Consider the following 21,355-nt stretch of genomic DNA (forward strand, 5'->3'; position numbering starts at 1 on the left):
GTAGCAGTAGCCTAAAGAGGGGTTGGCAGGTGGTGGGACACCATGCAGATAGCCCGGTTAGCCACTGTGCGGGAGCACTGGTTGGTCGGCCCAATTGAAGTAGTATGTACATGAATGTATAGTTAAAGTGACTATACATATATGATAAACAGAGAGTAGCAGCAGCCTTCAGGGTTACAGCGTGATTGAAATTTAAAGGCAATGTTCCCACATTAGCGGAGACTGCATTCACGGTAAATGCTGCATATGTTGGTTCAATTTGAAATTACCTTTACATTTCTATAACGTCATCTCTAACGCCTCAGCAATACAGGGTGAATAGAGCCGTAAGTCTGAGAGACTTACCACTGTAAAGTATAGTTTATGTATAGTGTAACATGTCAGCTAAAATAAGGCAATGCATTTGTTCTCAATCCATTCCTTAACATAGCCTTTCAGTGTGTGAAATGATTGTTAGAAAAATAAAGAAAAAATGTAGATGTGGTTGAAAGATGGATTAACCTTGAGAGAGGTTGTGCTCCGGGCACTTTGATTCTAGAAATGGATCCATGGATATTTGACTCATAGACTGCATGGGAATGGAATGTGACAGCACAGCTGCATGGACTCTATGAACAGACCAGTACTGTGCATACAGACAGTCTGTCTAGTTATATTATTGGGGACAGAGTCCACCCTGCCAGAGGGAGCGAGGGAGGGCTTTCAGGTCTACTCAGGAAGGCTTCTCATTTCTCTGTACACTACGGCAAGGCAATCAATGCTTCTCACGGTACTTTCTCAATTGATTGATCTTGATAATTTATATGAAATATGTTATGTTGAATTGTGCCGTATAGATGTAGAACTTAAAATAACAGTATTCTATGATGATGCCTACTGCATACTGAGGTTAATGTCTTTACATCAACAGGCTGCAGCCATGAACACTGTGAAGCCAGCGGGGTACGAGGGCCGTTATGTTCAGGGGTTCCAGTTTTACTTGAAACACTCGGAGGAACACAAGGCCATCCTTGGGTATGTCGACAAGGTTCTCCCTGGAGAGTTCACCAGGTAATGATTTATAACTCATCTAGTTTGGTTAGTACATTACTAATGATCATCTGGGATATATTTACAGTAAAATGTTCTCTTTGATTTCTGTAGAATTGGAGAGGGGAAATCCAAAATGGATGTTCTAGGTGTTGGAAGTGGTGGCGGTACGTAATTTAATCTGAGTTGCACTCAACTATTAATACTCAACTGTTTCTCCAGATTTATACCACTACAGTGACAGTCTATATAGTCCTAGTAATACTAATATAGAATTATACAGTCCCTCCAGTTTTATATGGTAATAGAGCGGTGATTGGTCAAATGTGCAAGCCTTCACATAATATGCAGAGGATTGTTGATTTTGCAGCACATTCTACGATCGCGTCCTGCGGTGGACTGATTATGGCTTCATGGTTATAATGCTATGGTTTTCTAGTTAAAATATTATGGTATTTCAGGGGAGATGGATGCCCATATCCTGTCTATTCTACAGTCTAAACTGCCAGCCACCCCTCTTACTGCAGACATAGTGGAACCCAGCATCCAACTCACTGACAATTTCAAAGGTACTGATTTATTTCACATTTATTTATGCAGGGACGTCACATTGAGATTGGTGTCTCTTTTGCTAGGGAGACCTGATTCTCAAAGAGCTACAGGTCAAAGAGCTGGAGATTCACGTCTGCAATGTCATCTGTTCCAGGAGTTATTGTGATACCATACAGAGTCTGTGTATTTGATCATCATGACTTAGATAAAATACTCTCACTAGATGTTTTGCCTGTTTGTCTTGTAACTGTTTTGTAGCGTTAGTGAAAAAGACTCCCAGCCTTCAGAAGATCCCGTTCTCTTGGCACACCGTGACGTGTGAAGAATATGAGAAACAGGTCAAAGACAAAAGAGAGATCAAAAGATTTGACTTCATTCACATGATTCAGGTAAAAGGCTTGACTATATAAACATGATTCAGTTAAACGGCTTGACTTAATACAAATGATTCAAGTGAAAGGCTTGACGACATACACAATTCAGGTAAAAGGCTTGACAATACACGTGATTCAGGTAAAAAACTTGACTATATACAAATGATTAATGTAAACGGCTTGACTTAATACACATGATTCAGGTGAAAGGCTTGAAGTTGCTTTGGAAATACCCCAGTGATCTTTAACCAGTCAACAATGGTGCCGACAGAGGGCTGCTTCGCTTCTAGTCCTTAGTATTTTTGTGTATTATTTCTTACATTGCTAGCCCAGAAAATCTTAAGTGTTATTGCATACAGCCAGGAAGAACTATTAGATATCAGAGCGGCGTCAACTTACCAGCACTACAACCAGGAATACGACTTGCCCAAAGAGGATCCTTTGACCAAACTACCCAGGGCATTTGAACTGATTGCAGAGGCTGACCCAAAACAATGCCTCCAGAGAAGAGGTAGACGGCGCGGTCTTCTAGTCTGACTTCGGAGGCGCGCACACCACCCACCACTTCCGAGTATATTACTTGCTAATGTCCAGTCCCTAGATAACAAGGTTGAAGAAATTAGGGCAAGAGTTGCTTTCCAGAGAAACATCAGGGATTGTAACAAACGGAAACATGGCTTTCTCAGGATATGCCGTTGGAGTCGGTACAGTTTGAAATAATTTCTATCAGCATGTTAAAAGTGCAACCAGAGGGGAAAAAAACTCTAGACAACCTTTACTCCACACACACAGACGCTTTTAAAGCTCTGCCTCGCCCTACATTTGGCAAATCTGACCATAATTCTATCCTCCTGATTCCTGCTTACAAGCAAAAATTAAAGCAGGAAGCACCAGTGACTCGGTCATTAAAAAAGTGGTCAGATGAAGCAGATGCTAAAGGACAGGGCTGTTTTGCTATCACAGACTGGAACATGTTCTGGGATTCTTCCGATGGTACAGCACATCAGTCACTGGCTTTATCAATAAGTGCATGGATGACGTCGTCCCCACAGTGACTGTATGTACATACCCCAACCAGAAGCCATAGATTACAGGCAACATTCGCACTGAGCTAAAGGGTAGAGCTTCCGCTTTCAAGGAGCAGGACTCTAACCCGGAAGCTTATAAGAAATCCCGCTCTGCCCTAATCGTACTTCACCGGCTCCGAAACTCGTCAGATGTGGCAAGGCTTGCAAACTATTACAGACTACAAAGGTAAGCACAGCCGCGAGCTGCCCAGTGACACGAGCCTGCCAGACTAGCTAAATCACTTCTATGCTCGCTTCGAGGCAAGTAACACTGAAGCATGCATGAGAGCATCAGCTGTTCCGGACGACTGTGTGATCACGCTCTCCGCAGCCGATGTGATTAAAACCTTTTAAACAGGTCAACATTCACAAGGCCGCTGGGCAAGACGGATTACCAGGACGTGTACTCCGAGCATGTGCTCACCAACTGGCAAATGTCTTCACTGACATTTTCAACCTCTCCCTGACCGAGTCTGTAATACCAACATGTTTCAAGCAGACCACCATAGTTCCTGTGACCAAGAACACTAAGGTACACTGCCTAAATGACTACCAACCCGTAGCACTCATGTCTGTAGCCATGAAGTGCTTTGAAAGGCTGGTCATTGCTCACATCAAAACCATTATCCCAGAGACCCTGGACCCACTCCAATTTGCATTCCGCCCAAACAGATCCACAGATGATGCAATCCCCTATTGCACTCCACACTGCCCTTTCACACCTGGACAAAAGGAACATCTATGTGAGATTGCTATTCATTGACTACAGCTCAGCGTTCAACACAATAATGCCCTCAAAGCACATCACTAAGCTAAGGACCCTGGGACTAAACACCTCACTATGCAACTGGATCCTGGACTTCCTGACGGGCTGCCCCCAGGTGGTAAGAATAGGCAACAGCAGATCCGCCGCACTGATCCCCCTCAGGGGTGCGCAATCAGTCCTCTCCTGTACTCCCTGTTCACTCATGACTGCACAGCTAGGCATGACTCCAACACCATCATTAAGTTTGCCGATGACACAACAGTGGCAGGCCTGATCACTGACAACGATGAGACAGCCTATAGGAAGGAGGTCAGAGACCTGACTGTGTGGTGCAAAGACAACAACATCTCCCTCAACATGATCAAGATAAAGGAGATTGTAGACTACAGGAAAAGGAGGACCGAGCACGCTCCCGTTCTCATCGACGGGGCTGTAGTAGAGCAGGTTGAGAGCTTCAAGTTCCTTGGTGTCCACATCACCAACAAACTAACATGGTCCAAGCACACCAAGACAGTCGTGAAGAGGGTACGGCAAAACATATTCCCCCTCAGGAGACTGAAAAGATTTGGCATGGGTCCTCAGATCCTCAAAAGGTTTCACAGCTGCACCATCGAGAGCATCCTGACGGGTTGCATCACTGCCTTATACGGCAACTGCTTGGCCTCTGACCGCAAGGCAGAGGAGGCTGACCGCAAGGCTGACCGCAACTACAGAGGAGAGTGCTCACGGCCCAGTACATCACTGGGGCCATGTTTCATGCCATCCCAAGCCTCTCTTCCAGGCGGTGTCAGAGGAAGAGAAAAAATACAACTGGAAACCATATTTCCTGAAGCTGCATTTATTGTAGCTGGGGATTTTAACAAAGCAAATTTGAGAACAAGGCTACCGAAATTCTATCAGCATATTATAGTACTCGATCTGTTCCGGGTAGCCTCGGAGAATAATATTGACTTGTACACTGATTCGGTGTGTGTAGATGTTGTACCCTCTGTGACTATTAAAACCTACTCTAACCAGAAACGGTGGATTGATGGCGGCATTCGTGCAAATCTGAAAGCAACCGCAAACCACAGCAATTAACTATGAAAATTGTGACTGGGAATATGGCCGAATACACACAGTGTAGTTATTCACTCCGCAAGGCAATCAAACAAGCAACACGTCAGATAAGAGACAAAGTGGAGTCGCAACTCATCGGCTCAGACACAAGATGTATGTGGCAGGGTCTTGACTGCGTGGCCATGAACGCCTCCAACTAAATCATCAAATTTGTAGACGACACAACAGTAGTAGGCTTGATTACCAACAACGACAAGACAGTCTACAGGGAGAAGGTGAGGGTACTCGAAGTGTGGTGTCAGCAAAACAACCTCTCACTCAACATCAACAAAGGAGATTATCGTGGACTTCAGAAAACAGCAGAGGGAGCACCCCCCTATCAACATCGACAGGACAGCAGTGGAAAAGGTGGAAAGTTTTATGTTCCTCGGCATACACATCACAGACAAACTGAAATGGTCCACCCACACAGATAGTGTGGTGAAGAACCTCAGGAGGCTGAAGAAATCTGGCTTGTCACCTAAAACGATCACAAACTTTTACAGATGCACAATTGAGAGCATCTTGTCTGGCTGTATAACCGCCTGCAACCGCAGGGCTCTCCAGAGGGTGGTGCGGCCTGCACAACGCATCACCGGGGGCAAACTACCTTCCCTCCAGGACACCTACAGCACCTGATGTCACAGGAAGGCCAAAAAGATCATCAAGGACAACAACCACCCGAGCCACTGCATGTTCACCCTGCTACCATCCAGAATGCGAGGTCAGTACAGGTGCATTAAAGCTGGGTCTGAGAGTCTGAAAAACAGCTTCTATCTCAAGGCCATCAGACTGTTAGATAGCCATCACTAACAGAGAGGCTGCTGCCGACTTGAAATCATTGGCCACTTTAATAAATGGATCACTAGTCACTTTAAAAATGCCACTTTTTTGCATTACTCATCTCATATGTATATACTGTATTTTATACCATCTATTGCATCTTGCCTATGCCACTGTCATTGCTCATCCATATATTTATATGTAAATATTCTTATTCCATTCCTTACTTAGATTTGTGTGTATTAGGTTGTTGTTGTGTAATTGTTAGATTACATGTTAGATATTTCTGCACAGTCGGAACTAGAAACACAAGCATTTCGCTACACTCCCAATAACATCTGCTAACCTTAGATGTGACCAATAACATTTGATTTGATTTATTGTGTATAGCAAAGATTAGAACGTATTTGTAGTTTGTAAACAAATACTACATAAACACTGCTGCAGCTTTGATTAAATATGGCCCGTAGTCTCAGTGATTACAGTTTTGATTAAATATGGCCCGTAGTCTGTGATTACAGTATTGATTAAATATGGCCCGTAGTCTCTGTGATTACAGCATTGATTAAATATGGCCCGTAGTCTCAGTGATTACAGTATTGATTGAATAGCAAGTTTTAAGTTCCTCGGCATACACATCACAGACAAACTGAATTGGTCCACTCACACAGACAGCATCGTGAAGAAGGCGCAGCAGCGCCTCTTCAACCTCAGGAGGCTGAAGAAATTCGGCTTGTCACCAAAAGCACTCACAAACTTCTACAGATGCACAATCGAGAGCATCCTGGCGGGCTGTATCACCGCCTGGTATGGCAACTGCACCGCCCTCAACCGTAAGGCTCTCCAGAGGGTAGTGAGGTCTGCACAACGCATCACCGGGGGCAAACTACCTGCCCTCCAGGACACCTACACCACCCGATGTCACAGGAAGGCCATAAAGATCATCAAGGACATCAACCACCCGAGCCACTGCCTGTTCACCCCGCTATCATCCAGAAGGCGAGGTCAGTACAGGTGCATCAAAGCTGGGACCGAGAGACTGAAAAACAGCTTCTATCTCAAGGCCATCAGACTGTTAAACAGCCACCACTAACACTGAGTGGCTGCTGCCAACACACTGACACTGACTCAACTCCAGCCACTTTAATAATGGGAATTGATGGGAAATGATGTAAATATATCACTAGCCACTTTAAACAATGCTACCTTATATAAATGTTACTTACCCTACATTATTCATCTCATACGCATACGTATATACTGTACTCTATATCATCGACGGTATCCTTATGTAATACATGTATCACTAGCCACTTTATACTATACTATGCCACTTTGTTTACATACTCATCTCATTTGTACATACTGTACCCGATACCATCTACTGTATCTTGCCTATGCTGCTCTGTACCATCACTCATTCATATATCCTTATGTACATATTCTTTATCCCCTTACACTGTGTACAAGACAGTAGTTTTGGAATTGTTAGTTAGATTACTTGTTATTACTGCATTGTCGGAACTAGAAGCACAAGCATTTCGCTACACTCGCATTAACATCTGCTAACCATGTGTATGTGACAAATAAAATTTGATTTGATTTGATTTGATTTGATTTGAATATGGCCCGTAGTCTCAGTGATTACAGAATTGATTGAATATGGCCCGTACTGTCAGTGATTACACTATTGATTGAATATGGCTCGTAGTCTAAGTGATTACAGTATTTGTAATTATTAGGGAACCACATTAGCTGCTGCCAAACATATTTAAAGCACTTACATTACATATAAATCAAAATATAAAACAGTACATTTAACATTATTCCACTATTACATATATACAAAATGTTCAATACAACAATGTCACAATGCATGCGTATACATGTGTCTGTACCTTTGTGTATGCATCTCTTTACAGTCCCCGTTGTTCCATAAGGTGTATTTTTTTTAACTGTTTTTAAATTCTGATTCTAATGCTTGCATCATTTACCTGATGTGGAATAGTTCCATGTAGTCATGGCTCTATGCAGTACTGTGCGCCTCCCATAGTCTGTTCTGGACTTGGGGACTGTGAAGAGACCTCTGGTGGCATGTCTTGTCTTATGCATGGGTGTAACATGGGTGTCCTGGGGCCTGGGGCCCCAGTGATAACAGTATGGATTGAATATTAACCCTATTCTCAGTGATAAAAGCATTGATTGAATATGTCCCATAGATAACAGTATTGATTGAAAATGGCCCCTAGTCTAATTTTTTTTATTTTACCTTTATTTAACCAGGCAAGTCAGTTAAGAACAAATGACGGCCAAGGAACAGTGGGTTAACTGCCTGTTCAGGGGTTTGAACTTGCAACCTTCCGGTTACTAGTCCAACGCTCTAACCACTAGGCTACCCTGCTGCCCCAATATGGCCCCTAATCGCAGTGATAATAGTATTGATTGAATTTGGCCCCTAGTCTCAGAAATAATAGTATTGATTAAATAGTAGCGAAGTAATTACAATTGAATTCTTCTAATTTAAAAAATGTACCTCTCCAGAAATAAGTCTCTCACTGTTGCTGCCTGCTATCAACCCCCCCTCCGCTCCCAGCTGTGCCCTGGACACCATTTGTGAATTGATCGCCCCCCCATCTAGCTTCAGAGTTCGTTCTGTTAGGTGACCTAAACTGGGATATGCTTAACACCCCGGCAGTCCTACAATCTAAGCTAGATGCCCTCAATCTCACACAAATCATCAAGGAACTCACCAGGTACAACCCTAAATCCGTAAACATGGGCATTAGACATTATCCTGACCAACTTGCCCTCGAAATACACCTCTGCTGTTTTCAATCAGGATCTCAGCGATCACTGCCTCATTGCCTGTATTCGCTACGGGTCCGCGGTCAAACGACCACTCCTCATCACTGTCAAACGCTCCCTAAAACACTTCTGCGAGCAGGCCTTTCTATTGGACCTGACCCGGGTATCCTGGAAGGATATTGACCTCATCCCGTCAGTCGAGGATGCCTGGTCATTCTTTAAAAGTAATTTCCTCACCATCTTAGATAAGCATGCCCCGTTCAAAAAATGCAGAACTAAGAACATACAGTGCCTTGCGAAAGTATTCGGCCCCCTTGAACTTTGCAACCTTTTGCCACATTTCAGGCTTCAAACATAAAGATATAAAACTGTATTTTTTTGTGAAGAATCAACAACAAGTGGGACACAATCATGAAGTGGAACGACATTTATTGGATATTTCAAACTTTTTTAACAAATCCAAAACTGAAAAATTGGGCGTGCAAAATTATTCAGCCCCCTTAAGTTAATACTTTGTAGCGTCACCTTTTGCTGCGATTACAGCTGTAAGTCGCTTGGGGTATGTCTCTATCAGTTTTGCACATTGAGAGACTGACATTTTGTCCCATTCCTCCTTGCAAAACAGCTTGAGCTCAGTGAGGTTGGATGGAGAGCATTTGTGAACAGCAGTTTTCAGTTCTTTCCACAGATTCTCGATTGGATTCAGGTGTGGACTTTGACTTGGCCATTCTAACACCTGGATATGTTTATTTTTGAACCATTCCATTGTAGATTTTGCTTTATGTTTTGGATCATTGTCTTGTTGGAAGACAAATCTCCGTCCCAGTCTCAGGTCTTTTGCAGACTCCATCAGGTTTTCTTCCAGAATGGTCCTGTATTTGGCTCCATCCATCTTCCCATCAATTTTAACCATCTTCCCTGTCCCTGCTGAAGAAAAGCAGGCCCAAACCATGATGCTGCCACCACCATGTTTGACAGTGAGGATGGTGTGTTCAGCTGTGTTGCTTTTACGCCAAACATAACGTTTTGCATTGTTGCCAAAAAGTTTTGGTTTAATCTGACCAGAGCACCTTCTTCCACATGTTTGGTGTGTCTCCCAGGTGGCTTGTGGCAAACTTTAAACGACACTTTTTATGGATATCTTTAAGAAATGGCTTTCTTCTTGCCACTCTTCCATAAAGGCCAGATTTGTGCAATATACGACTGATTATTGTCCTATGGACAGAGTCTCCCACCTCAGCTGTAGATCTCTGCAGTTCATCCAGAGTGATCATGGGCCTCTTGGCTGCATCTCTGATCAGTCTTCTCCTTGTATGAGCTGAAAGTTTAGAGGGACGGCCAGGTCTTGGTAGATTTGCAGTGGTCTGATACTCCTTCCATTTCAATATTATCGCTTGCACAGTGCTCCTTGGGATGTTTAAAGCTTGGGAAATCTTTTTGTATCCAAATCCGGCTTTAAACTTCTTCACAACAGTATCTCGGACCTGCCTGGTGTGTTCCTTGTTCTTCATGATGCTCTCTGCGCTTTTAACGGACCTCTGAGACTATCACAGTGCAGGTGCATTTATACGGAGACTTGATTACACACAGGTGGATTGTATTTATCATCATTAGTCATTTAGGTCAACATTGGATCATTCAGAGATCCTCACTGAACTTCTGGAGAGAGTTTGCTGCACTGAAAGTAAAGGGGCTGAATAATTTTGCACGCCCAATTTTTCAGTTTTTGATTTGTTAAAAAAGTTTGAAATATCCAATAAATGTCGTTCCACTTCATGATTGTGTCCCACTTGTTGTTGATTCTTCACAAAAAAATACAGTTTTATATCTTTATGTTTGAAGCCTGAAATGTGGCAAAAGGTTGCAAAGTTCAAGGGGGCCGAATACTTTCGCAAGGCACTGTATATAGCTCCTGGTTCACTCCAGATCTGACTGCCCTTGACCAGCACAAAAACATCCTGTGGCGGACTGCCATAGCATCGAATAGTCCCCACGATATGCAACTGTTCAGGGAAGTCAGGAACCAAAACACGCAGCAACAAAATGATTATTTTTTTCATCATAGAATGTCTACAGTATAAGTAAGAAGAACCGTTGAATTGTGGCTAGCTTTTTCAGAAATTCGCATCCTGTAGCTCTAACTCCAAAAAGTTTTGGGACACTACAAAGTCCATGGAGAACAAGAGCACCTCCTCCCAGCTGCCCACTGCACTGAGGCTAGTGAACACGGTCACCACTGATAAATCCATGATAATCAACCATAACCAGACAGCGGATGTTCTGAAAGAGCTGCAAAACCTGGACCCGTACAAATCAGCTGAGCTAGACAATCTGGACCCTCTCTTCCTAAAATTATCCGCCGCCATTGTTGCAACCCCTTTTACCAGCCTGTTCAACCTCTCTTTTCAAGATCCCTAAATATTGGAAAGCTGCCGCGGTCATCCCCTTCTTCAAAGGGGGTGACACCCTATACCCAAACTGTTACAGACCTATATCCATAAACAGATCACTGACCATTTCGAATCCCACCGTACCTTCTCCGCTGTGCAATCTGGCTTCTGAGCCGATCACGGATGCACCTCAGCCACGCTCAAGGTACTAAACGATATCATAACCGCCTTCGATAAAAGACAGTACTGTGCAGCCGTCTTCATCGACCTGGCCAAAGCTTTCGACTCTGTCAATCACCGTATTCATATCGGCAGACTCCATAGCCTTGGTTTTTCTGACGACTGCCTCATCTGGTTCACCAACTACTTTGCAGATAGAGTTCAGTGTGTCAACTCGGAGGGCATGTTGTCCGGACCTCTGGCAGTCTCTATGGGGGTACGACAGGGATCAATTCTCGGGCCGACTCTTTTTGCTGTATATATCAATGATGTTGCTCTTGCTACGGGCGATTCCCTGATCCACCTCTACGCAGACGACACCATTCTGTATACTTCCGGCCCGTCCTTGGACACTGTGCTATCTAACCTCCAAACGAGCTTCAATGCCATACAACACTCCTTCCGTGGCCTCCAACTGCTCTTAAACGCTAGTAAAACCAAATGCATGCTTTTCATGCTTTTCATTTTTTCGGTGCCCTCACCAGCCCGCCCGACTAGCATCACTACTCTGGACGGTTCCGACCTAGAATATGTGGACAACTATAAATACCTAGGTGTCTGGCTAGACTGTAAACTCTCCTTCCAGACTCATATTAAACATCTCCAATCTAAAATCAAATCTAGGCTTTCTATTTCACAACAAAGCCACCTTTACTCACGCCGCCAAACTTCCCCTAGTAAAACTGACTATCCTACCGATCCTCGACTTCGGCGATGTCATCTACAAAATAGCTTCCAACACTCTACTCAGCAAACTGGATGCAGTCTTTCACAGTGTCATCCATTTTGTTACCAAATCACCTTATACCACCCACCACTGCGACCTGTATACTCTAGTCGGCTGGGGAATAGATCACCAGATGTTAATTATTTATTAATTATTTGTTATTTTTTATTTATCACAATTTTCTTTAACCAATTCTGGTCTTTAATGCAGGGCCGAAAGACAAGTTCCTTACTTTTCCCCCTTCCACTTTCCTATTTATGATAAAATTTACAAAGAGTATACCTTTTCTTTTATCAATTAGTAAATTTGAGTTTAACCACATATTTGTTGTATTATTTGTTCTGTCTTTTCTGATTAATTTGAAATTGCAACTTACTTTCTATGGCTTGTTTTAAAAATAGAGATATTTAGTAGATGATTTCCTTTTAAATATCTGAAAGCGAGAGAATTGGCCACTAGTCTAAGTGATAACAGTATTCCTTTTCCATCCTCAACCTCACATACATCCTTATTTAACCCCATAGATGTTATACTACGTAGATGACTATCCAGGAACCATCAAGTTCTTCCACAATCTTCTGAAGGAAAACAGCAAACTGCTCATAGTTCATGAAGCAGGTTAGTATACCAGTTCAGTAACATAAACTGTATAATATACAGTAACTTATAATATACAGTACAGTAACATATAATGTATAGTAGACATTAACAAGTATAATGTACAGCACCAGTCAAAAGTTTGGACATACCAGGGTTTTTCTTTATTTTCCTACATTGTAGAATAATAGAGAAGCCATCAAAACTATGAAAAAACACATATGGAATCATGTAGTAAGCAGAAAAGTGTTAAACAAATTAAAATATATTTTATATTTGATTCTTCAAAGTAGCCACCCTTTGCCTTGATGACAGCTTTGCACACTCTTGGCATTCTCTCAACCAGCTTCATGATGCATTTCAATTATCAGGTGTGCCTTGTTAAAAGTTAATTTGTGGAATTTCTTTCCTTCTTAATGCGTTTGAGACAGTCAGTTGTGTTGTGACAGGTATGGGTGGTATACATAAGATAGCCCTATTTGGTGAAAGACATGGCATTATGGCATGAACAGCTCAAATAAGCAAAGATAAATGACAGTCCATCATTACTTAAAGACATGAAGGTCAGTCAATACTTTGAAAGGTTCTTCAAGTGCAGTCACAAAAAACATCCAGCGCTATGATGAAACTGGCTCTCATGAGGACCACCACAGGAAAGGAAAACCCAGAGTCACCTCTTCTGCATGAGATAAGTTCATTAGAGTTAATGACACCTCAGATAACAGACAAAATAAATGCTTCACGTTCAAGTAACAGACACATCTCAAAATCAACTGTTAAAACTTCTTAGGGATAGGGGGCAGCATTTTCACTTTTGGATAAATAGCGTGCACAATTTCAACTTCCTGCTACTCATGCCAGGAATATATTATATGCATATGATTAGTAGGTGTTGATAGAAAACACTTTGAAGTTTCTAAAACTGTTTCAATCATGTCTGTGACCATAACATAACTTGTGTAGCAGGCAAAACCCAGAGGAAAAACTGTTCAGATTTTTTATTTTTTTGCCTCTGACCGTTCCCTCTGTTGTCTTTGCCAAGGGATATTTGATAGCGACCATTTTACAGTTCCTACAACTTCCACAGGATGTCACCAGTCTTTGAAATTGGGTTGAAGTTAATCATTGGTGCAACGAAGAAGAAGCACATCCTGGAACAACGTTACACTGTTGAGAGTTACACAAGATGAAAAAAGGTGCATGGTTTGTTTACTTGCTCTATTGAATACAGATTGCCCCGTCTACAATTTGATCGATTAAAAAAAAAACGTTTAAAAATACCTAAAGTTGTAATACAAAAGTAGTTTGAAATATTTTGGCAAAGTTTATAGGCAACTTTTGAAATGTTTTGTAGTGACGTTGTGTTTTGGCAAGCTGTTTTTTTCCGGATCAAACGTGCTTTATAAATGGACATTTTGGGTTTACATGGATGGAATTAATCGAAAAAAAAGACCAATTGTGATGTTTATGGGACATATTGGAGTGCCAACAAAGAAGCTCGTCAAAGGTAATGCATGTTTTATATTTTATTTCAGTGTTTTGTGTAGCGCCTGCTACGCTAGTTCTTTTGTTTACTACTGGTTCAGAAGGGTGCAGGCAATCAGATAATAGCTTCTCATGCTTTCACCGAAAAGCATTTTTAAAATCTGACATGTTAACTGGATTCACAACGAGTGTAGCTTTAATTGAGTATCTTGAATGTGTGATTTAATGAAAGTTTGAGTTTTATAGCGTTTTATTTGAATCTGGCGCTCTGCATTACCCCAGGCAATTGGCCACTTGACTATCCTCAAGAGGTTTTAAGAGGATACTGCGTGAATCAGGCCTTCATGGTCAAATTGCTGCAAAGAAACCACTACTAAAGGACACCAACAAGAAGAAGAGACTTGCTTGGGCAAAGAAACACAAGCAATGGACATTAGACCATTAGAAATATGTCCTTTGGTCTGATGAGCCAAAATTTGAGATTTTTGGTTCAAACCACTGTGTCTTTGTGAGACGCAGAGTAGGTGAACGGATGATCTCTGCATTTGTGTTTCCCACCGTGAAGCACGGAGGAGGAGGTGTGATGGTGTGGGGGAGCTTTGCTGACCTCAACCCAAATGAGATGGTTTGGGATGAGATGGACTGCAGAGTGAAGAAAATTCTTCCAATGGTATTGAGGAGTACACCCTATCAGTCACTGGCTTTATCAATAAGTGCATCGAGGATGTCGTCCCCACAGTGACTGTACGTACATACCCCAACCAGAAGCCATCGATTACAGGCAACATTTCATTCACACTGAGCTAAAGGACAGAGCTGCCGATTCTGAGGTGCGGGACTCTAACTCGGAAGCTTACAAGAAATCCTGCTATGCCCTGCGACGAACCATCAAACAGGCAAAGCGTCAATACAGGGCTAAGATTGAATCATATGACACCTGCTCCGATGCTCGTCTTATGTTGCAAGCTATTACAGACTACAAAGGGGAAGCACAGCCGCGAGCTGCCCAGTGACAAGAGCCTACCAGATAAGCTAAATCACTTCTATGCTCGCTTCGAGGCAAGCAACACTGAGGCATGCATGAGAGCGCCAGCTGTTCCGGACGACTGTGTGATCACACTCTCCGTAGCCGACGTGAGTAAGACCTTTAAACAGGTCAACATACACAAGGCTGCGGGTCCAGACGGATTACCAGGTCTTGTGTTCCGGGCATGTGCTGAGCAACTGGCATGTCTTCACTGATATTTTCAACATGTCCCTGATTGAGTCTGTAATACCAACATGTTTCAAGCAGACCACCATAGTCCGTATGACCAATAACACTAAGGTACACTGCCTAAATGACTATTTTTTTATTTTTTTATTTCACCTTTATTTAACCAGGTAGGCTAGTTGAGAACAAGTTCTCATTTGCAACTGCGACCTGGCCAATATAAAGCATAGCAGTGTGAACAGACAACACAGAGTTACACATGGAGTAAACAATTAACAAGTCAATAACACAGTAGAAAAAAGGAGAGTCTATATACATTGTGTGCAAAAGGCATGAGGAGGTAGGCGAATAATTACAATTTTGCAGATTAACACTGGAGTGATAAATGATCAGATGGTCATGTACAGGTAGAGATATTGGTGTGCAAAAGAGCAGAAAAGTAAATAAATAAAAACGGTATGGGGATGAGGTAGGTAAAAATGGGTGGGCTATTTACCGATAGACTATGTACAGCTGCAGCGACCCGTAGCACTCACGTCTGTAGCCATGAAGTGCTTTGAAAGGCATCTAATGGCTCACATCAACACCATTATCCCAGAAACCCTAGACCGACTCCAATATGCATACCGCCCAAACAGATCCACAGATGATGCAATCTCTATTGCACTCCACACGGCCCTTTCCCACCTGGACAAAAGGAACAGTTATGTGAGAATGCTATTCATTGACTACAGCTCAGCGTTCAATACCATAGTACAACTCAAAGCTCATCACTAAGCTAAGGATCCTGGGACTAAACACCTCCCTCTGCAACTGGATCCTGGACTTCCTGATGGACCGCCCCCAGGTGGTGAGGGTAGGTAGCAACACATCTGCCACGCTGCTCCTTAACACTGGAGCCCACCAGGGGTGCGTGCTCAGTCCCCTCCTGTACTCCTTGTTCACCCACGACTGCAGGCACAACTCCAACACCATTAAGTTTGCAGATGACACAAGTGGTAGGCCTGATCACCGACAACAACGAGACAGCCTATAGGGAGGAGGTCAGAGACCTGGCCGGGTGGTGCCAGAATAACAACCTATCCCTCAACGTAACCAAGACTAAGGAGATGATTGTGGACTACAGGAAAAGTAGGACCGAGTACGTCCTCGTTGATGGGGCTGTTCCTTGGTGTCCACATCACCAACAAACACACCAAGACAGTTGTGAAGAGAGCATGACAAAGCCTATTCCCCCTCAGGAAACTAAAAAGATTTGGCATGGGTCCTGAGATCCTCAAAAGGTTTTACAGCTGCAACATCGAGAGCATCCTGACTGGTTGCATCACTGCCTGGTACGGCAATTACTCGGCCTCCGACCGCAAGGCACTACAGAGGGTAGTGTGTACGGCCCAGTACATCACTGGGGCTAAGCTGCCTGCCATCCAGGACCTCTACACCAGGCGGTGTCAGAGGAAGGCCCTAAAAACTGTCAAAGAACCCAGTCACCCCAGTCATAGACTGTTCTCTCTACTACCGCATGGCAAGCGGTACCGGAGTGCCAAGTCTAGGGCAAAAAGGCTTCTCAACAGTTTTTACCCCCAAGCCATAAGATTCCTGAGCAGGTTAATCATATGGCTACCCGGACTATTTGCATTGTGTGAACCCCCCCCCCCCCAACCCCTCTTTTTACACTGCTGCTACTCTCTGTTTGTCATATATGCATTGTTACTTTAACTATACATTCATGTACATATGTATAGTCGTGTCCAAAAGTTTTGAGAATGACACAAATATACATTTTCAAAGTTTGCTGCTTCAGTGTCTTTAGATATTTTTGTCAGATGTTACTATGGAATACTGAAGTATAATTACAAGCATTTCATAAGTGTCAAAGGCTTTTCTTGACAATTACATGAAGTTGATGCAGAGTCAATATTTGCAGAGTTGACCCTTCTTTTTCAAGACCTCTGCATGCTGTCAATTAACTTCTGGGCCACATGCTGACTGATGGCAGCCCATTCTTGCATAATCAATGCTTGGAGTCTGTCAGAATTTGTGGGGTTTTGTTTGTCTACCCGCCTCTTGAGGATTGACCACAAGTTCTCAATGGGATTAAGGTTTGGGGAGTTTCCTGGCCATGGACCCAAAATATCGATGTTTTGTTCCCCAAGCCACTTTGTTATCACTTTTTCCTTATGGCAAGGTGCTCCATCATGCTAGAAAAGGCATTGTTCATCACCAAACTGTTCCTCGAAGGTTGGGAGAAGTTGCTCTCGGAGGATGTGTTGGTACCATTCTTTATTCATGGCTGTGTTCTTAGGCAAAATTGTGAGTGAGCCCACTCCCTTGGCTGAGAAGCAACCCCAAACATGAATGGTCTCAGGATGCTTTACTGTTGGCATGACACAGGACTGATGGTAGCGCTCACCTTGTCTTCTCCGGACAAGCTTTTTTCCGGATGCCCCAAACAATCAGAAAGGGGATTCATCAGAGAAAATGACTTTACCCCAGTCCTCAACAGTCCAATTCCTGTACCTTTCAGAATATCAGTCTGTCCCTGATGTTTTTCCTGGAGAGAAGTGGCTTTGTTGCTGCCCTTCTTGACACCAGGCCATCCTCCAAAAGTCTTCGCCTCACTGTGCGTGCAGATGCACTCACATCTGCCTGCTTCCATTCCTGAGCAAGCACTGTACTGGTGGTGCCCCGATTCCGCAGCTGAATCAACTTTAGGAGACGGTCCTGGTGTTTGCTGGACTTTCTTAGGTACCCTGAAGCCTTCTTCACAACAATTGAACCGCTCTCCTTGAAGTTGTTGATGATCTGATAACTGGTTGATTTAGGTGCAATCTTACTGGCAGCAATATTCTTGCCTGTGAAGTCTTTTTTTGTGCAAAGCATAAATGACGGCACATGTTTCCTTGCAGGAAACCATGATTGACAGAGGAAGAACAATGATTCCAAGCACCACCCTCCTTTTGAAGCTTCCAGTCTGTTATTCGAACTCAATCAGCATGACAGACTGATCTCCAGCCTTGTCCTCGTCAACACTCACACCTGTGTTAACGAGAGAATCACTGACAGCTGGTCCTTTTGTGGCAGGACTGAAATGCAGTGGAAATATTTTTGTGGGATTCAGTTCATTTGCATGGCAAAGAGGGACTTTGCAATTAATTGCAATTCATCTGATCACTCTTCATAACATTCTGGAGTATATGCAAATTGCCATCATACAAACGGAGGCAGCAGACTTTGTGAAAATTAATATTTGTCATTCTCAAAACTTTTGGCCACGACTGTACATACTACCAACCAGTGCTCCCGCACATTGGCTAACCGGGCTATCTGCATTGAGTCCCGCCACCCCCCAACCCCTCTTTATGCTACTGCTACTCTCTGTTCATCATATATGCATTGTCACTTTAACCATATCTACATGTACATACCACCTCAATCAGCCTGACTAACCGATGTCTGTATATAGCCTCGCTACTGTTTTTCACTGTCATTTTACTGTTGTTTTATTTCTTTACTTAGCTATTGTTCACATAATACTTTTTTTGCACTATTGGTTAGAGCCTGTAAGTAAGCATTTCACTAAGTTCTACACCTGTTGAATTCAGCGCATGTGACAAATAAACTTTGATTTGATAAACAGCCAACAATTGGAAAAGCATTCCTCATGAAGCTGGTTGAGAGAATACCAAGAGTGTGCAAGGTAAAGGGTGGCTACTTTGAAGAATCTAAAATGTGTTTATTTGTTTAACCCCTCTTTTGGTTACTACTTGGTTCCATATGTGTTATTTAATAGTTTTGATGTCTTAACTATTATTCTACAATGTAGAAAATAGTTTAAAAAATAAAGAAACCCTTGAATGAGTAGGTGTGTCCAAACTATTGACTGGTACTGTACATTAACATATAATATACAGTACGGTAACATATCATGTAACATATACATGTTTCTAAAAAACAGTTTTTGCTTTGTCATTATGGGCTATTGTGTGTAGATTTATTAAAGGGAGAAAAAAACAATTATATCCATTTTCTAATAAGGCTGTAAACTTAACAAAATGTGGAAAAAGTCAAGGGGTCTATACTTTGCGTACACACTGTATATTGTATAATATGCAGTAACATATAATGTATAATACACAGTAAAGTAACATACTGTATAATATAAATGAACATATAATGTATAATGTACAGTAAAATATAATACATAATGTAACAATGTATAATGTACAGTAACATATGTTTAATATACAGTAACATATAATACATAATATACAGTACAATGGCAATGTATAATATACAACACATTAACATAATTGATAATATACAGTAACATGTGATATATAATGTACAGTGCATTATCATGTGTAAGATATAATATACAGTACAGTAAGATAATGTACAGTAACAAAATGTACAACATACAGTACTGTAACATATAATTCATTATATACAGTAAGATCTAATGTATAACATGCAGTACAGTAACTTGTTATGTATAATATGCAGTACAGTAACATGGGCTTTAGACTTTTTAGCAGGGTAGTAACCTATAGTATTGGTTGCAGATTTCTACAAATGTTCTGGGGTTTGTTCAGATGGTTATAAATATGAAAATATATCCTCCATTATTTCCCTGTTCTCTATCATACTGATTCCAGCTGGCAGCGGCTGGGACACCCTGTGGAAGACCTACAGGAAAGAGCTCTGCACCAAGTCCATCTCTGACTACATGTCTGCTGGAGATATCAAGGTTCACCTGGAGCGGCTGGAGCTTAAGTATGATGAGCACCTCATCCCTAACACCCTGGACATCACAGACTGCTTCACTGATGGGGATGAGATGGGAGAGCTGCTGCTGGACTTCATGACAGAACAGGACCACTTCCACCAGTCTCTGACCCCTGATCTTAGAGCAAGCATCCTGGACCTTCTCCGGAATCGATGTAGCACAGAGAAAGAGGGCAGGGTACTGTTCGACTGCAGCTTGAGTTGTCTCCTGGTTTACTCCTGAACCATGTGTGGTGTTTAATGAGAGTGCCCAGAGTCATACTGTACACAGTACATGGCTCTGAGTTTGTCTATGTTCATTCATTATCACCTGGCTAAGTGGCTAGAGTGCACTATGTAGCAAAGGCTATACCTATATATCTTCTACAATACAACATGTTAGCTTTCTATCTTCAAACCAAATTGTTTTTCAGTGTTTTCAATAAAAGTGCCCTGTCATTCTTTCAAATATCATGCTCTATTTTGTTACAAATATCAGATACACGCCAAGGCCAGTAGATGGAGCCATAAGTCCAGACAGCAGGTCAGTAGATAGCACATCAGAAGATGGAGCCATTAGTCCAGACAGCAGGGCAGTAGATGGAGCCATAAGTCCAGACAGCAGGTCAGTAGATAGCACATCAGTAGATGGAGCCATTAGTCCAGACAGCAGGTCAGTAGATAGCACATCAGTAGATGGAGCCATTAGTCCAGACAGCAGGTCAGTAGATAGCACATCAGAAGATGGAGCCATTAGTCCAGATAGCAAGGGATAGCAAGGGAAGGGGAGATGACTTCAACTGAAATGTGTCTTCCACATTAAACCTAACCAATCTGAATCAGAGAGGTGCGAGGGGCTGCCTTAATCGACATCCTTGTCTTCGGCGGCATCTCTGTCTTCGGCGGCCGGGGAACAGCTGGCCAGTAGATGGAGGCATTAGTCCAGATAACAGGCCAGTAGATGGAGCCATTAGTCCAGATAGCAGTATTGGCTCTTCTGCATGCTCATATCATGACCTCCCGCTGATGATACTGCAGTTTCTACTATCTCTTATGGCACTTAATTTGTCTAATACTTTCAGTAACCTCATGTAGCAGGCATAGAAAGACACCTGAGCAGAATTCCCATTTACTTTTTTCAAGGGGAAATTAAGTTATGTTGAAAATACTGCATCCCGGAAAAAACGGATGTTAGTGCTTTCTGGCGAATCCTCAAAGGCTATACTCGCAGAAAAAAATAAAAAGTGGTTATAGCAAACATTCAAACAATCATAGAATAATATTATGTTGATCAGTTATTGGGTTCTTTATCCTGAGCTGATCATTAGACTAGCAGAGGTCATGGTACTGTTGTTATGTATGGTTGTCCTACATCTGGAATCGCTTTTTATCTTGGTTAATAGAGAATTAGTAGTAATTAAGGATTGAATTGAACTTGTAACTCAATTTACTGTCAAATGTAGTATGTACATGTAGGCTAATACAT

At 42.4% G+C, this 21,355-nt stretch overlaps 1 protein-coding gene across 1 annotated transcript; it reads left to right on the plus strand.

Annotated features, from left to right (window-relative positions):
- Positions 1-670: 670 nt before the first annotated feature.
- Positions 671-20,338, plus strand: LOC139381019 (histamine N-methyltransferase-like). Its single transcript, XM_071124251.1, has 7 exons — positions 671-769; positions 911-1,050; positions 1,144-1,196; positions 1,491-1,598; positions 1,840-1,970; positions 12,335-12,428; positions 19,761-20,338. The coding sequence occupies exons 1-7, from the start codon at positions 758-760 to the stop codon at positions 20,111-20,113; spliced, it is 891 nt and encodes a 296-aa protein (XP_070980352.1). The 5' UTR covers positions 671-757; the 3' UTR covers positions 20,114-20,338.
- The last annotated feature ends 1,017 nt before the right edge of the window (positions 20,339-21,355 follow it).

Source organism: Oncorhynchus clarkii, chromosome 22 (genome assembly GCF_045791955.1).
Source record: "Oncorhynchus clarkii lewisi isolate Uvic-CL-2024 chromosome 22, UVic_Ocla_1.0, whole genome shotgun sequence".
Lineage (NCBI taxonomy): Eukaryota > Metazoa > Chordata > Actinopteri > Salmoniformes > Salmonidae > Oncorhynchus > Oncorhynchus clarkii.